Source organism: Benincasa hispida, chromosome 9 (genome assembly GCF_027475165.1).
Source record: "Benincasa hispida cultivar pf3 chromosome 9, pf3_genome.v1.1, whole genome shotgun sequence".
Taxonomy (NCBI): domain Eukaryota; kingdom Viridiplantae; phylum Streptophyta; class Magnoliopsida; order Cucurbitales; family Cucurbitaceae; genus Benincasa; species Benincasa hispida.
The window spans coordinates 85,242,706-85,254,888 of record NC_143486.1 but is presented as its reverse complement, the minus strand read 5'-3'; the positions used below and the strand labels follow the sequence as shown (position 1 = coordinate 85,254,888).

General features: G+C 36.4%; 2 protein-coding genes and 1 long non-coding RNA gene across 3 annotated transcripts; 2 read left to right on the top strand and 1 right to left on the bottom strand.

The window, feature by feature from the left end:
* Positions 1-608: 608 nt before the first annotated feature.
* Positions 609-1,433, top strand: LOC120085554 (uncharacterized). Its single transcript, XM_039041581.2, has one exon. It carries the CDS (start codon positions 751-753, stop codon positions 1,243-1,245), a length of 495 nt encoding a protein of 164 aa, XP_038897509.1. The 5' UTR covers positions 609-750; the 3' UTR covers positions 1,246-1,433.
* A 242-nt stretch (positions 1,434-1,675) lies between these two features.
* On the bottom strand, positions 1,676-5,252 carry LOC120085552 (transmembrane 9 superfamily member 8). Its single transcript, XM_039041579.2, has 7 exons — positions 4,988-5,252; positions 4,085-4,249; positions 3,885-3,994; positions 3,687-3,795; positions 3,488-3,600; positions 3,246-3,399; positions 1,676-3,070 (listed from the first exon to the last, which is right to left on the bottom strand). The coding sequence occupies exons 1-7, from the start codon at positions 5,105-5,107 to the stop codon at positions 1,913-1,915; spliced, it is 1,929 nt and encodes a 642-aa protein (XP_038897507.1). The 5' UTR covers positions 5,108-5,252; the 3' UTR covers positions 1,676-1,912.
* Positions 5,253-7,125: 1,873 nt separating this feature from the next.
* On the top strand, positions 7,126-8,340 carry LOC120086937 (uncharacterized). The gene is made up of 3 exons (XR_005484387.2): positions 7,126-7,433; positions 7,646-7,765; positions 8,088-8,340. It is a non-coding gene; the product is annotated as an uncharacterized LOC120086937 (long non-coding RNA).
* The last annotated feature ends 3,843 nt before the right edge of the window (positions 8,341-12,183 follow it).

Here is a 12,183-nt window from a genome sequence, read left to right as displayed (position 1 = left end):
TCTTGTGCTACTCATCTTCTCCCTATAATAATCAAGTATATCAAGTATAGACTCCAACTCAACGCTGCTATTATCTGTTCAGCTGCAGTATGGTTGTTTACCCTCCTTGTGTTCTTTACTGGAGGTTTAAGAATTACTGCAGTTTCCCAAAGAGAGCCACTGATATGAGGGTGTTTGGGTCGAGTTGGAAAGGGTGGAGTTATGAGCCATTTCTTATTTGACCCCGAAATTTGTAGGTTAAACTATTTAAAACAAAAAAAAAAACCTTCAATTTTATATCTGTTACTGTAGGCCTACAAATTTTATACATTTACAACTCCACCCTTTATCTCAAACATCCTTACTAATTAGAAAACAATAACGGTTATAATGGTCTAGGCATTCTAAAGATTGATGAGCTTCTATACTGATAAAATTAGACTATGTGATTTTAGTAAGTTTAAAATTACTTTCTGATTTTTAATCTATCTATAATCCTAAATATTAGGAATTTCTAAACAAGTCAAAATAAGTTGGAAAAACAACATGAAGATATTAGATAAGTTGGTCCCAAAGGAAATGAGAAGAATTTGACGAAAAAGTTGGTGGGTGATTCGTGATTAGCCTTTTAACTTTTATATTCTGTCTTTTGATTTTGTTTTATTCATGAATAGAGTAAAACAACTTCCTACTTTTGTAATTACGAAAACGAAATCCCAAAAAGGAAGTGTGAATAGAATAGTACAGTTCTGAAAACGTGGGAGAATATATATGCAACACGTGTCCTACATATTTGTCATGCAGTTGTATACGTGTTCAAATTCCACCTCTCCAAGAATCTCCTTTGCCCAACACAGGCCATTTCTGATTTCAAATCAACTCACGGAAGCTAAAAATTTTGAACGAATAACACACTATAGTACTGCAGCTGAAAATTGTAGAGACAGAGAGGCAGAGAGGGAGATGGGAAGCAATGAAGATTGGAGGAAAAATGCAGATACGCACAAAATGAAGCCCGAGGATGTAAAGGCAGCAGGAGTGGAAGCCTCCAAGACGCCTCCAGGGCACCACCCTGGCACAGTCCTACACCAGCGGCGGAGCCTCCCTTACAGCCTCACCACCATAACCGTTGCCGGTGTCTTTGTCGTTGGAGCCATCGGATATCTTACCTTGTACACCTTGAAAAAGCCTGAAGCTTCGGCAAAAGACGTAGCCAAGGTCGCTACGAATGTTGCTGTACCTGAAGACACCAAGCCCAGGAAGTAGCCTCCATTGTTGCTGGTACTGGATGTGTTTCTTTCTTTAATGACGTTTGTTCTCTCTCTTTTTTTTTTCCCCTTTTGGCAAATTGCAAAAATAGGGTGGTGGTTGAGCCGGGTAAACATTGGGCCAACAGGTGTTAAAAATAAAAAATTTCCTTTCTTCAATGAAGCCTTCTATGTTTTTGTGGCAAATTGCATAAACACCTCTCAAACTTTCAAATAATTGACACTCAAACTTCCACCTGTTTTCATCATTTATAAACTTAATACAAAAATGTGCAATCCAAAACATGTAGGAGATGATTTCCATATTAAAAACGGGAGGAAAAAAACGAGGTTCTATATTGATAAAATTTATTCATTCTATAGAAGAATCTGAAAAAGAAAAAAAGAAAAAGGAAAAAAAGAAAAAAAGAAAAAATGATCTACACGCGTTTTCTTTCAAAAGATTGAAAATCCTTTGTCAATATGAAGGTAGATAACAGAAGCCCTGAGAACAAATGATCTTAGCTATGGCAACAGAATTGTCATCATTCAAAATTGAGTACAACAGGCTACATCTGAAAGCATCATATAGTAATCTTCAATTTCAAAATCTTACAAGAATATAATTTTGGCATCCTGCAAAAGTAAATGGAGCAATATAATGGTCGTCATCTGCTTCGACTTCATTAATCAATTTTCACTGATGAGTAGATGAGCCTTGTGAACCAAAAGCAAGCATAGAAGCCAATGGTACCGGTGAGCACAAAGAATGCGTATGAAACAATCAACATATATCCAAAGTACAATACTCCAGATACTAGCTTCGTGATTTCAAGCTTTGTGAAGAAGTAGAAGGTGGAATAGAGGAAGAGATAAAGAGCAGATGAGCCTGAGGTTAAGTAAGATCTCCACCACCATAAGTAATCTTCGCTGCACAACTGGAAGTAGCAGAGAACTATGGTGATTTCAGCGCAAGTGATGAGGAGGATAATGAAAACCAAGAAGAGGAAACCAAAAATGTAGTAGAACTGGTTCAGCCAAATTGAGGTAAGGATGAAGAAGAGTTCAATGAAAACGGCTCCGAATGGGAGGATTCCTCCAATAAGAACTGAGAAAGCTGGGTGCATGTACCAAGCTTGCTCAGGGATCTGCCTAGGGATTTTGTTTGTCTTCACTGGATCTTCAATGGCTGGCTTCTTGAACCCTACATAGCTGCCCACAAAGACAAGGGGAACTGAGATACCGAACCATAAAAAGACTAGAGCAAACATTGTTCCAAAAGGCACAGCTCCGGACGATTTCTGCCCCCAAATCAGAGCATTTAGAACGAAAAATAGAGCGAATATGGTGGCCGGGAACATGACTGCGGTGTTCAGGGCAATCTTCTTCCATTCTGTACCCTTGAACATTTTGTAGAGACGAGCTGAGGCAAAGCCAGCAAAAAGACCCATGAAGACCCAGAGCAAGAGCATGGCCGTCATAAGTCCACCTCTGTTTGAAGGGGAGAGGAACCCAAGGATGGCGAACATCATTGTTACAACAACCATTCCCAAGAACTGAACTCCCGTTCCAACGTACACACACAATAGGTCTGAATTCTTAGGAGGCCTAAAAACATCCCCATGGACAAGCTTCCACCCTGTCTCTTCCTGGGCTTCTTCCAAGGTTTCAAGTTCGTTGTACTTAGAAATATCACGGTATAGTGTACGGAGCATAATCATTGCAACCATGCCGGAGAGAAAGAGAACAATCATCAACGAATTGACGATTGAGAACCAATGGATTTGATCGTCGCTCATCAAAAGATACGCATCCCATCTAGAAGCCCACTTCACTTTACTCTCCTAAAGGAAACAAACAGTGACCCGTAGATCAAATCAATCAAGGCATGAGAGTTCATGGAGGGTAGGTTCAGCATAAATATCCTCAACATTCTATAGATTAGCGAAGGACAACAGAGTACCAAGCACCAGATAGCCGTTAATAAAGATTGTAGCACTAGTAGATCAGTGAACGCACCTGAAATTCAACATCATAGGTAAAGATGATTTCCTTTCCGTCGTCGACCTCCTGAGGAGAGTTGGAATTAACAACCGTGTGTTTTGCATGCGGGTCGCAGGTTGTAAGACGAGTATTCTTATCATTCCAGTTCCCTTCGTATTCATGCTTGACGCTAAACCCCAAAAAAAAACACCGTAAGGAAGTTGCATTACCAATTACTATCAATCCTGGAAAATCAGAAGCATAAGTGGAGGGATAACCTGAATGGTTTGACCTCAAATCCCACGATTCTAGCAGAATCAGTTTGCACGTCTTTATGATACCTGACTGTAAATGCTAGATGATTGTGGATAAAGTACTTCTCATCTTTGCTCTGTTAAAAATTGAGAAAAAAAAAATGAACTTCAAGATTTTGTAAATATAAACATCCATTTGCTGATGACAAGATAAAGAACTTGCCGCAGTATATTGGCCTTTAAGCCCAACATGATAACCCATTTGGTAAACAACAGGCGACTCCTGGTCCTGCCTTTGAATTGGAAAAACCAGGGGAAGATTATCGAGGATCCTGTATTATGGCAGATTCAAGATGTCAGAGATGTCAATAAACAACAACAAACAATAATATGATTTTCTTCCCCTAAAAAGTTGCCGTACATGTTCACCCGATATTCATCATTGATCTTCTCTTTGAACTCCTTTGCTTCTTTAGCATCGAGTTTAATCCGGCCAACAATACTACACATCTGAGGTTCTCGCATTTTAAACTGCAAAACGTTCCAAATCCAATTAGGTCAAGAACTTCACTGCGCCGAACAGAAAGGAAGTTTCCCATGCAATAGTAAATCTTAACTCACCACGTAGGGGGAATTTTCAATTCTGTCACCTCGAAGAACTTCACCCAGATTCTCTGCGCTGTCCAATATCTTTTCTGGACGGCAAAATGGAAGTGAATAATACGAGTAAGGAAGCTGAGTCTTTGTTGACGTCAATTTGTTTACTTTCACTTTTAATTCATCTCCCTGCATCCAAACATGAAAAGTACAACAATAATTTCTTAGATCTGAAACGCACCGGGCGCATTCTGCTGGATCGGGAAAAAAAAGCAACACATTCTGAGATTTTATGTACTCAACGAAAACAATAGCAAAATCCAACTATCATATGCAATACATTGTCATATACGACAATACGGTATGAGAAAGGGAAACGCGATGTATTCATCCAGTCAAAGGACATCTAGAATCAATATACCTAGCTGCTTACACCAACCCCCCCACCGTCCTCCACCCCACATTTGATAAAAACAGAGAGATAGTTCGCCACTAGGAATGCTCGGTATTCCCTACGATTCATACCTTTTTTTCCCCTCAAAACAACAGATGAATCTAGGAGTAAACGTCCTCTAGTACGTAACGTAAATTTTCTACATTACATAACACTTGCAATTTGATACGATGCACCAAAAACTTCCACACAAACAATCCCCTCTCAAAAAATTGAGGTGAATCCACAACGATTCAAAAACCACAGATAACGAAAAATGACAAACGAGATTTCCAGATCTAGATTCCGCTACACTCATCTCATTACACACAGAAACTACCCGCGTAATTCCAGCAGCTCCCAAAATGGAGTACAGATCCGAGAATACAACACGGATCAAGCAGTAATTTCACCCTCCAACCCAAAAAAATCCACAACGATGGAAACAATCAACACAAACAAGTCTCAAACAAGCGTATTCAAGGAGAACTAACCTTCTCGAAGTCCTCGGGGGCAACACCAGGAAGGTAGAAACAGTTAGCTCCATGAATCAGAAGCAAGAGAACAGCAGCGATGGAGAAGTTCCGAATCGATGGAGATCTCGGAGTTGCCATAGCAGAGGACAGAAGAAAGGGGAGAGAAGGGAGAGACGGGAAATGAAGGCGCTGTAGATCCGAGAGAGGAGGATTTAATTTCTTTCGCCTCTTGTTTGTGTCTGTACATATGAGGGGAATGGGAAAGGAAGAAAAATGAGTGCAAAAACGATCAGATAGTGGCAGTACACCAGATTATTACCTCCCTACCCTTTCGTGAATGTTACGGCGACGTTTTACCAGCACCTTCCTGATATTGCCACGTCATCACATCGAATCAATCAGGTCCGGACATTTTTAAAATTGGTAGTAATTTAAATGCATTGAATTTCCGATGTGGAGCTAGCGCAATTTGTTTCTTATTTTCTCCAGCTAATTAACCTATGAAACACTTCATATAAATATATTCATATTCGTAAATAATTTATTTTTTAAAAAGTCGGTTAAAAATTTAGCAAACGCGTGCATTAAACTCTAGAACTACACTTTTCTTTTTGGGATAATTATAGATTGGTTTTCAAGTTTTATAGCTCTTTTTAATTTCCATTTAAAGATTTTTACCATTCTCTAGTTTTTGCCTTTTTGTTTTTAGATTTTCCATTTGATTTGGTTTTGAAATTCATAATTGTTTTAGTTGGTCGATATCTTTCAATTTCCTATATTATTATAGTAAGTTTGGCTCTAGGATTATTTAATTTCAATTATTTTATTTTCAAAATATATATCTTAATTGGTGGTTTGTTACATTTTTTTATTTCCGTCTAATAGATGAATAAGGTCATTGACTCGTTATGAACACATCCGAGTCCCATAAATTGCTTGAAAACTCGAAACATATGTTAAGAAACAAATATTATGGGGTGAAGTCATAGTAATGGCTAGAATAATTACTTCTTAACAATTGTTAAAATAAAAATACATTTTAAAAGTGTAATGCCGTAAACATTTTAAAAGTTTAAAGGTAATTTAAATGTCATATAGTAATTGAAGGGTCTTTGGGTGACATTTTATTTTCTGTGTTTTGTTTGTCATTTTTAGAAGGATTAACCAAAATCATATTTTATTAAAAAGGCAAAAAACCAACAAACACAAAACATAAAACGAGAAGGGGAAAAAAAAAAAATAAACAAGTACGTTACTAACACAAATGTTCCTCGTTTTATATTTTTTCATATAAAACAAACTTCTTCTATTTTTGTATATTTGCATATTTCTTTAATAAAAATGACCGAAGTTAATATAGAATTACCAAACAAATTAACTTCACAAAAAGATAAATGAGATGCGATTTTTAAATTTTGTTTTATACATATGCAATAAATGGTTGTTATAATTTTAGTCGTATAATTTATAATACATAAAAATATAAAGTTAACTCGATTTTGTTTTTGCAAATATATATATATATATAGTTACTCCATTATTATATTAGTTCACAATAACAGTTTTATTATTATTATTATTATTTGTTATGTGTAAGGATAGTTTAATTGGTTAAAGCTCCAATAGTATTTTCGGTGTATCATTGAATTATCACAAAAGAAAAAAAATATATAAATTTATATTTTTTTTAAAAAATAAAATGTCATTTTAGCCTCTACACTTTAAAATTTATATCATTTTAGTTACTAGATATAATATTTTTGAATCTAAATAGAGCGGGATATAGATTAATGGGTACAAGCCCAAATCACCGTCTTTCTTCAGATCCAAAAGAGCTTGATAGCTAGAGGTCGATCACTCCAAAATCATACTCTATGGGAGCAAGATGATGTAACCAATTCTAATCAATGTACTTTTAATAATTATTAAATATAGTGCTCATTACTTTTTATCTTAATTTGATTAAACAATAATGATAATGGTTTATGGACTAGAAAATATATTATATGAATGTCTTTCTAAAAATTAGAGTGAAAATGATATTAAACAACAGAAGTTTTTTTTTAAACTAAATTTAAAATTTATTAAAAATATAAAGACTAAAACTTTAACATATGAAAAGTGTTCAAAATATAGGGTTCGAAATATATCTTCACCTTATTTTAGAAGAAAAAAAACATTTTTTTTCCACCGACAGACTCATTTCTACCCTAATTTGTCGGAAGATAAACAGATCTTCTTTTCATTAATTATTTCTTCAAGGCTCCTCGGTTTTGATGGAGAAGTCGCATTTGCACCTGGTTGACTTTAGTTAGTTCGTGTTCTGTACTCTACACGCTCATCAATGGCGCTCCCGGAGGTTGTTCCTGGTTCGCGGCGAGGTTCTTTTCTAGCTCTCTGCTTCTGGTTCACGCAACCCAATCTTTCAACTTATTTGGTGTTAAATCCTGTGGATTTTAAGAAGGTGAATTCAAATTTCCTCAATGCATATAAATTTTTTATTAGCATTTGATGGATTCGGATTTGTTTCTGAGATCCGAGTTCAAAATTTAGTGAAGAAGTATGTCGGAAAGGGGTTTTCTAAAATGATTAAAGTCTTATGCCCATAAGGTGTTTGAGATACTGTCTGAGAGAACTTGTACTGATTAGATTAGCATTGTGTTTTGTTGGTGGCAGGGGAATGACTTATACGAAGACCCAGCTTCCGATTTCATATTACTTACACCCGTTTTGTTGTCCCAGAAAGATAGAGGATGATGTAGTCATTATTGGAGAAATTTTGCTCCTCCTTGCATGGTAATTTTTACATCTATTCTTAAGATGGAGACTATTTCGTGGAAAGATTATTCAGTGCTGATCTCTGGATAATCGTTGGACGTAGATTTTAAATGTTGTTAATAACTATTCGATACAAATTTGAAGTAATTTAGCACTTCTTGCTAGAAGAGATGTCTAATTGCGGTGCGACCTCAGTACCGGTTACTCCCCAAGATTAACGTGTTAAGAAAATAAGAATGGAAACGGTTAGGTTTAGGAGAAGTTCATAAACAGGCATAATAAATTGGGTTAAAAATTAAATGGATAAATAATGAAAATTTAGTTATTTTTTCGTACACAGGTGCAGGAACTAGAACCCACTAAACAGATGGATGGACGATGACGCATGCGTGTGATGAAAGGGTTACTTCCACCACCAATACATTTTAGATTCATATCTAGCATGCCTTGATATTTATATCCTTTAGGCATTGCTAAATTTTTCAACGTGGGACAAAACTCTCCCACTCCCTTAACTTTTGTTACAGGCCTAAGCCTAAAAGTCATTTTCAATACTTCCTTCATGCATCTATAGATGCAAAACTGCCCCCAAATTGTAGCAGTCTCATCCAATTGATGGAACAAACACATACGCAGTGGAAGAAAAACGGATCTAAAGTACTCTAATTAGGTTAATTATAAAAGATAAACATGCAATTGAAACAAATAAAAGATGGAAAATAATACAACCTTTGCAGACTTTGAATCTTCTCCAAATTAGCTCCAATCTCCTCACGAACGGTTCATAGACCACCACGAGAGTCTTCCCGACTATTCTCTAGTATTAGAACGGGTGGTGGGATCTGGTGAGTGACTAATTTGGAGAGGAAAAAGGTTAAGTCTTAGAGATAAAATTGTTAAGAGATTATCACATAATCTCATCCAATTCCACTATGGCCAAGAGTTTTAGAAATTCAATAATCACTCCTTCGTCATTTGATCAATTTAGTTCACAACTTCGTCATTTTAGCGTCTTTTTGCCTCGAACGCCTAATTCAACTGCTTGTACACTCGAATCCTACAAAATGATTAATTTAACCAAATTAAGTTGCTAAATAATTCTAAGTTAAGCAGAAGAAGATAACACATTTCCAGTGCTATCAACTTAAATCATATGCTTAAAACATCTTCATTATATATCATGGTAACTACTAACGTAAGCTTCATGAACATAAAACATATAAATACTTAAATAATGCTTTCATAAATCTTTTTAACTAAACATGCGTTAGAAAAAACTAGTTTGCTGGGAAGTCTCTTTTGTAAAGCCAACATTAAAAGCATGTATCCATAGCTTTTCTGAAGACATGCTTTACTAAAGAATTTATAAAATACTTGAATTATGTTACTCATAGCCTTGGACGTTCTTCCTAGAGTTGATAAGCCTTCCCTATTTTCGTTGACCTTGTGGAAATGATTAACATTTTTGGTTAATCTTATTAGTCCCCTTGTGAGATTAACTTGCTTAAACAAGCTTAACATTTAATTTAAAGCATCAACTCTCATCTCAACGCATGCCCAACCTATGCGTTCAACACTTTAGAAAATACCTTGAGCTATGTTGCTAGACTATGCGACCACAAGCACCACCTTGCGCCGTGACACACTCGCAATACCTATGTGCTCATGCCCTACCCATGTGCCAACGCATGTTTCCTTAATGCATCAGCGCGCATCCTCACACATCACAACATGCCTGCATTCACCACCTTGCGCGCATGCTCGTGCAATGCCTCACACCAACCTATCTTCGTGCGTGCGTCCACCAGCGCTTCTGCTTGGCTGGTCAAGTTTCCTGCTTACGCATCTGAAGTAGCTACCTGCTTATTCAACCAAAATTCCTATGTTCAACTTTGAGCTCGAATAACTCTTTTACCAAACCTTTCTTTTGAAAAGTTCCTTCTACAAACTTGATTATAAATGTCTTAACTTGCTTACCTTAAGATATGAGCTTCAAATTCTTCTTCGTCTGTTCGAAAACCTTCAATCTTTACACTTTGCTCTCAGTCACCAAGAACTTGACCTTCTTGAGAAAATCTCCAGATTTCAACTCGATTCCTTAGGAGTTTTCTTCTGACAACCCAAGAGCATTAATAGCATTCATCAACCTTCAAATGAGCTCTGGAAACTCCCCTTTTGCACGAGTAGAATGACTAAACCGAGAACTTCCTCCAGCTCAATCTTTTTATACTTGGAGATGCCGACCTCTTAAATCAGCTTAGGCTTCCATCTAGCCCACTAAGTGGGATTAACTCTCCTAACCACGAAATTTAGCCCATTAAAGTCGGTGCTTAAGCTAAAAACCTCACTTCTTTACCAACGCAAGGCCCTTAAACTATCGCATAGCTCAATGTTTAGCTCATCGCTTAGCATGCACGCATAGCCTCTAACCCGGCTAGCACATGTTCATGCTCCTGTCTTTTCCATACGACTCACGCCTCGCAAGCCTTACTTTGCTGCGCACAGTCGACAAGCATCCCCTAAACTCCATCGCATGCTTCGACCAACACATACTCAATTATCGCATAACATCACCTTGGCCATTGCTAGCTGGCGCACGCCTAGACCCTGCCTTCATCAACGTGTACCATGCGCTACACTTTCCTACCTTAGATGCACGTGGTTGTCACGCCTGTTAGGGTTAATGCCCTAAATCTCGTAGGGTTCTATAGTTTGTAAACCTTGTATGAATAAACTTGTATGTGATTAATAATATTTGATATTTTATTCACTTTGTCTATGAAATATGTGACATTTTAGTTGCATTAACCATAAACCAATAAACTAACATCCAAGGTTATCGTTGTGACTTAAACATGTATGTGGAGACATACAGGTGGATCATGTTTAAGTGATAACCTAAATGGTATGTAGTATATGGATAAGGTTGGGTACCTTATCCTAGTGACACTACGAGTATGACCCGCTTTGTAGATGTTACAATTATTGTAAAGTGCTACAAATGATTTTATCCTGATCATTCATGTATTAGACATACGTGTGGGGATATTCTATACAAAGGAGTTTGTATAAGACTGGACCACGAAATGCTTAGTCTCATTATATAACACCGTTCATAATAGAAACTTTCATTGCATCAGGATGACTATAGGTAACATGACCTTAATCTTGAGTGAGTTGTGAACTCTTGCCTATGAGGGCAGTCCTTTGATTTGTATGGGTGAGAGTGACTAGATCGCCGACTCAACAAGCCTTCCATTTTGGGTTCGTCTGATTGGGGAGTTGGGAACTCAGCTACATAAGATGGAATTCACTCATTCCCCGAAGTAGGGGTAAGTAGATAAATTGCTTCCTTAAGAGTTGATTTTAGGTCTTGAACAATGTGGTGCCACACCCTCTCATGGTCCGAGAGGGGTTTAGTCATAGTAGGACTATGATTTATTGTTCATTAGAGGAATCAATGGTACTTAAGAAGTTAGATGTAACTACAGGGGCAAAATGATAATTTGACCTAGCTGTACTTACGAGCAATTTGTGAAGGGTCATCATACTGTTGATTGATTATATCCCATGGACACAAAAATATATTTGTAGTGCGAAGAGTATAGCTGTCGGTTTTTAATGGAGTGCCCGACAGTTAACGAATGGTGGATAATGTAATTAAAGAGTTTAATTAATTATTCATGTACTGTTGGAGCTTTAAGTTATAGGTCTATAAGGTCTCCTTGGTAGCTCAAAAGGATTTAGTTGAGAATCAGTTTTTGGGTTAATTTGAATTGTTCAAATTAATAAGAGAGAATTTAATTATATATGATATAATTAAATTAACTAAATTATATATGATATAATTGACATAATGTATTTGATACGTTTTAGTTTAATTAGAGGAATAAATATTCGAATGTGATTCAAATATATTTTTTATGAATTAGATTCATAGTTGTTAAATTTAATATAAATATGATTTATATTAAATGCCATAAAATAGAGAAGAGAACTATAGTTTATATTGTATATGATGCAATATTAAAACTATAGGTTATAAATATAATATGATAAGTTGGTTATCATATTTATTTATATTATTTATTATTTTGAGTAATAATCCTATTTTCTCTCCAACCACTTTAGTGGGTGGTTAGTTAGTTTTTTATGGCAAAATGGAATAAAAGATTTGATGATTCTTTTCTTCCTAACAAGACTACACGACATACAGAGACACTAAACGATTGAAGCAGAAACTATACGATAGTGCTTCTTCCTTAATCGTTTTCCTCCTCCAAACTCTCAAACTCCTGCCTAACTAAAATAGTCAGAGCCCACCACTCCTGGGTTCTCACCCTGAGCATACTGAGGATTCCAAGTGGTAGTGTCTTTAACCTTTTGGTTCGTGATTTTCTTGAAGAGGGCCTTCAAGTTCTTGTTGCTATTTGAAG